A 4,887-nucleotide genomic window follows, 5' to 3' on the forward strand; every position below is an offset into this window, starting at 1 on the left:
TGATAAGGTCTGCTTAGCCACTCTTCTGTCGGAGAAGAGGAAGAAGAAGAAGTCTCCGGAAGAAAGCACTTCTGCTGTCCCCATCCCTATCCAGAAAAAGAAAAAGGAAAAGATGGGCATGATTAAGAAACGGGTAAAGAAGTCGGCTCAGACTCCCTTGTCTCCTGTTGTTGAGGACCAAGTGGTGGAAGAAGAAGAATCTGTTATCCCTCTTGGTTTGGGAAACAAGAGGTCTGTAGGAGGGCAAAAACTCCCGAAGAATATCCCCGCTGCTCCCATGGATAATGTCTCCTTCCACAAAGAAGATGGTGTTCTCAAGAGGAGATATGTGTACCATCGTGCCATTTTTCCTTAAAAGGAATTATCCACTGAGGCTCTGAAAATTGATGCGATTATGGAGCTCCTTCACGACACCGAGATGCTGAGTACTGTCACTAGCATTGGGGTGTTCTATCCTGCGCTGGTAAAGGAATTCATTGTTAATCTTTCCCCTTCCTTTGATTCTCCAGAAGACCCAGAGTTCAGGAAGGTCTTTGTCAGAGGTCACTGCTTTGAGATCTATCCTGCTGTGATCAACAAGTTCCTGGGTCGTGGGAAGATCATCACAGCTGATCGGGTACCTTCTCTGGACATCATCGTGCAAGAAATCACTGGATTCGAGACCAAGGTCTGGCCTTTAAAGGGAACTTTGCCTTCGGCCGAGCTTACTGTCAAATACTCCGTCCTGTATCGCATTGGCATCGCCAATTGGGCTCCCTCCTCTCATGGGTCTAGCATCACGGCAGATCTCGCTCGGCTCATATTCCAGATAGGTACACGCTCATCATTTGACTTTGGTGATTTTGTTTTTGATCACTTGGCAAAACATGCAAAGTCTTTTGCAGTAAAGCTTCCCATCGGCTTTCCCTCTCTTATCTCTGGGATCCTGCTTGATCAAAACAAGAACATCTTGAGGAGTTCAGATGTGGTGGGTAAACGTCCTGGTGCTCTTACCTTCAGTCCCAAATTATTTGAAGGGAAACATGTTCAGGATCTTGTCAGACCTTGTGACGAGATATCTGACGCCCCTGCGAGCAATCTTCACTTGAGATCCATGTCAGAAGATGTTCAGAGAAAAGTGGTGAAGGAACTTCTTGAAGAGGTTGAGACTCTGAAAAAGACCATCGAGACTCTCTCATCCAGGAAAATCAAGTGTGAAGCTCTTATCAAGGACCTTACTGCCCCGAGCTCTGCTACCTCTTCTCAGCCAGGTCAAGCCGCTGGGTCTCATGTTTCTGAAGCCGCTGAAGATTCTGAAACTGAAGACGATGTTTATGTCTCTGAGAATGATCAGGATATTGTTGGTTGATTCTTTTCTGGTCTGTAATATTCTCTTTTCAAGACATCTTTTGCTACTGCTCCAGTGTGTTTCAGCCAAGCTTGGTTTCAGCTAATGTGTTTCGTTTGGATGTTTTGTAAGACTGCTTTCTCGTTCTTTCTGATAAATGATATGCTGTTTTCCTAGCTCTCATTCCCTTTACAGGCTGTTGTTCCTCCCTCTGTGTTGGTCGATCCTTGCCTTTGGTAACTTTTTGAGGCAATCAGGAGGAGAGGTGTCATGAGGTCATTTATTTTGACTCTCGCTCTGGTCATGACGCTTGTATGAGAACTGGTCCTGGAAGTGCTTGCCTAAAAAATAGCCAAAGGGGAAGATTGTTGATACGTTGTTTTGTTGGTTTTATTTTTTAGTGCAAGTGGTATGGAAAGATGTCGGTTGTTATGTTTCCACTTCTGGTTTGACATCTTTCCTCCTGTGTGCAGACAGTATTTCTGGCAAGTTTCCAGTTTTGACAGATTGCTTTGCGGGTGACTTATTGCTGAGTTATTGCCTCGCTGCTGTCTTCATTACAAGATATCTGCCTCACTGGAGCCTTCATTGCAAGATATCTTTCGCTGCTGTTTTCATTGCATGATATTCGCCTTGATTGAGTCTTTATTTTGTGATATTCGCTTGAGGCCGGGTAAGGAAACCCGAGATATCTTCCAGGATTGTTCAGCTGCTATAAAAGCCATGCGCTCTCCCTTAACAGCCTCGACACTTTTGATCAAACACTCAGAGCTTTTAGACGTGCAAGACCGACGGACTGGGAGGCTGTGTGTTTTGGTTATAAGTGATGTATTCTCTCAAACACTATTCCACAAAGATTGAGTGGTTGTGAGAGTTGGGTTTTGTGTTCTCGTGATTGAAGGTTCACGTATTGCTGAAGACTGAAGGTCATCCGAGCCAGGAGGTTGCTCGAAGAGTGGAATTGAGACGGAGCTCAAATTCAGAGGGAGTCCATGTCTAGGTGATCACTGGTAGTAATAGTCTCTAGGTTTTATTGATTTGTTGATCGTAATCAGATATAAACCTTGTGTGTACTATTGACTACAAGATAGTGAAAATCATTTCCACTGGCAGCGTGCCCCCAGATGTAGGTGTGTTTGACCGAACTGGGTAACCATATCGTGTGTACTTTGTTTACCGCACTATTTTGTTGTTTATCCATATCTGTGTTCAAGCAAGTTGTCGGGCACATTGTCAACACATTGTGTGCGACATCTTGCCTTTGCAACTAATCAGAATTTCAATTTGTGTTCTTCTCAAAGCATCCAATTGAGATGTAATATGTGACGACCCGCGAGCAACAACTCGTCCACGAGCCACGACCGATCGACTCTCAAACAATACATATTAAACAAGAGATCATAATACTTTTATATATTAAAATAGTTTGCGAAAATCCGGGGAAATTTTTCGCGATTTAGTTTAGAACTTGGAGTCTTATAGCGACTCTTATACAAATATGTTCCGAAATATTTTAACAAAAGACACTAACCCCCGGTTAAGAAACCCCATAGCCCATAGGTCAAGGCAATACGTGCTCGATCTCGGTCTTCAATCTCGTTTTCCCACTTACAAGTTTTTCCCTTATCTACATTACCAAGGGTCATAAAACTATGAGTCGATTGACTCAGTAAACGGGAGTCTAACCTATGAAAGGAAAGCATCTAATGCAGAACCATGTGACGTGCAAACAAACACAGAAGAATGCAGAATGCAAAAGCCGCTAATTCTATAGCATGCATAATGCGTGATCACATCCTTGCTAACACTTGTCACTCCGCAAGGTTATACATCTCTCTTTCATAACCTCCGGAATGACAAGAGACCAACTTCAGGATTCGAGCAGCAGTCTTTCGTTGGCCTAAGAGTTTCGTTTTGTCTGAGATCCACTAATGGTACCATTTTTACTATGACGTCAACATATACTGAGCTCTGACGGCAATGAGCTCGCGAATCGCGACCTTCACCCATTCCGACATATGGTGCTGCATCAGCTACCGTCGAGTCTCCAGTCTCGCAACGAGCTCGCGAATCGCGACATCTACCCATTGTGTAATGAGTACTCAGCGCACGGAATTTTAAGTCCGCTAAATACAAGTCATTGACTTGTAGGTACCACCGACAACGTTATTAATCTTTGGGTACTCCGCTAGTGATACCATTTTTATTATGACGTCGGTGCTGCATACTGGGCTCTGACGCCAATGAGCTAGCGAATCGCACCATCACCCATTCCGCCATACGGTGCTTGCATCAGCTACCGTTGAGTCTCCAGACTCGCAATGAGCTCGCGAATTGCGACCTTCACCCATTGCGTAATGAGTACTCAACGCACGGACTTTTAAGTCCGCTAAATACAAGTCATTGACTTGTAGGTACCACCGACAATGTTTTTAATCTTTGGGTACTCTAGCGTATAGAGTACACAATTAAGAATATACATGAGAGCGTCTCGGGTTAAATCCCGAAAGAATTATTGTTTCCATTTCATTGCTCGTTAAGTATTTTAGGTTGAAGACTCGAGACGTGACTCCCAGTACTTCTACCCTCGGTTCGAATCCAAAAGTCCGTTTCTGCTATCCTGACACATCTGATCTAACCTATCCCTATGGTTAGTAGAGGGATCTAGCTACAAAATTAACAACGTAGCTGGTTCAAGTTAGCATTTGATCCTACGGGTAAAACCCGAACTAAGTTTTGCATAAAGAGTGACCGAAGCCTTAATCTTTGGTGTTTGTGTCTTTTAAGGTTTTTCCTACACTTGTTTACTAACAAATAAATGCACAAGCAAACAAGGTTATTCCCTTGGTAAGTAGTTGACTTATGCCTCCTCACTTATATGGAATAGTCGAACTGCTTGACTGTATGGCCTCGGCGCTTCAATACGCGCTGCTTGTCCTCGTGCGCTCTTCAAAAGACTTAGCACGTCGTGGAGTTCCTTTATAGAAATTAGAATCCTCGCTTGAGGTTCTACTCATTGTTGGGCTTGAAAAAAATGAAGAATTGGTTTCAAGTTCGTTGACGGAATAGACGTGTTTTAATTTTGTGTTCAAAAAATTTAATTTATTAATTTCCGATCCTCGAAAATTAATTCGTTATTTAAGACTCATAACCATTCAAATGTACCAAGGAAGGTACGAAAAATAAATCATAACTTATAAGAGTCAAGCGATTATAAATTAACCGCGTAACCCTTAATTGAGTCTTAAATAAAAATCTAAATATCTTACAAGTCGAGATCTTTAGATTTATCGACTATTTAATTTTGAACGTTATCAAAAATCATCATAATTAATTTTATTGAAAATAAAATTAACACGTCGACCCTCGACGTCACACAAGAAAATTTAAATGCTAATAAGCGAATATACTCACGGTTATTTGAGACCGAGGCTTGTCTTTAATTCCTCGTCAATTCTCACGTGTCGTCCCGGTCCGTTCCCGTCACTCTGCATTTCCAAACATAACCAATACAACATTAAATTTCTCAGCCCCAAAACAAAATCACGATCGATAATCGA

At 42.5% G+C, this 4,887-nt stretch overlaps 1 protein-coding gene across 1 annotated transcript; it reads left to right on the forward strand.

Annotated features, from left to right (window-relative positions):
* Nucleotides 1-394: 394 nt before the first annotated feature.
* Nucleotides 395-1,348, forward strand: LOC149407223 (uncharacterized). The gene has a single exon (XM_089619349.1). It carries the CDS (start codon nucleotides 395-397, stop codon nucleotides 1,346-1,348), a length of 954 nt encoding a protein of 317 aa, XP_089475475.1.
* The last annotated feature ends 3,539 nt before the right edge of the window (nucleotides 1,349-4,887 follow it).

Source organism: Urtica dioica, chromosome 1, assembly GCF_054948205.1.
Source record: "Urtica dioica subsp. dioica isolate 48M chromosome 1, U.dioica_male_clone48M_v1_H2, whole genome shotgun sequence".
NCBI lineage: Eukaryota > Viridiplantae > Streptophyta > Magnoliopsida > Rosales > Urticaceae > Urtica > Urtica dioica.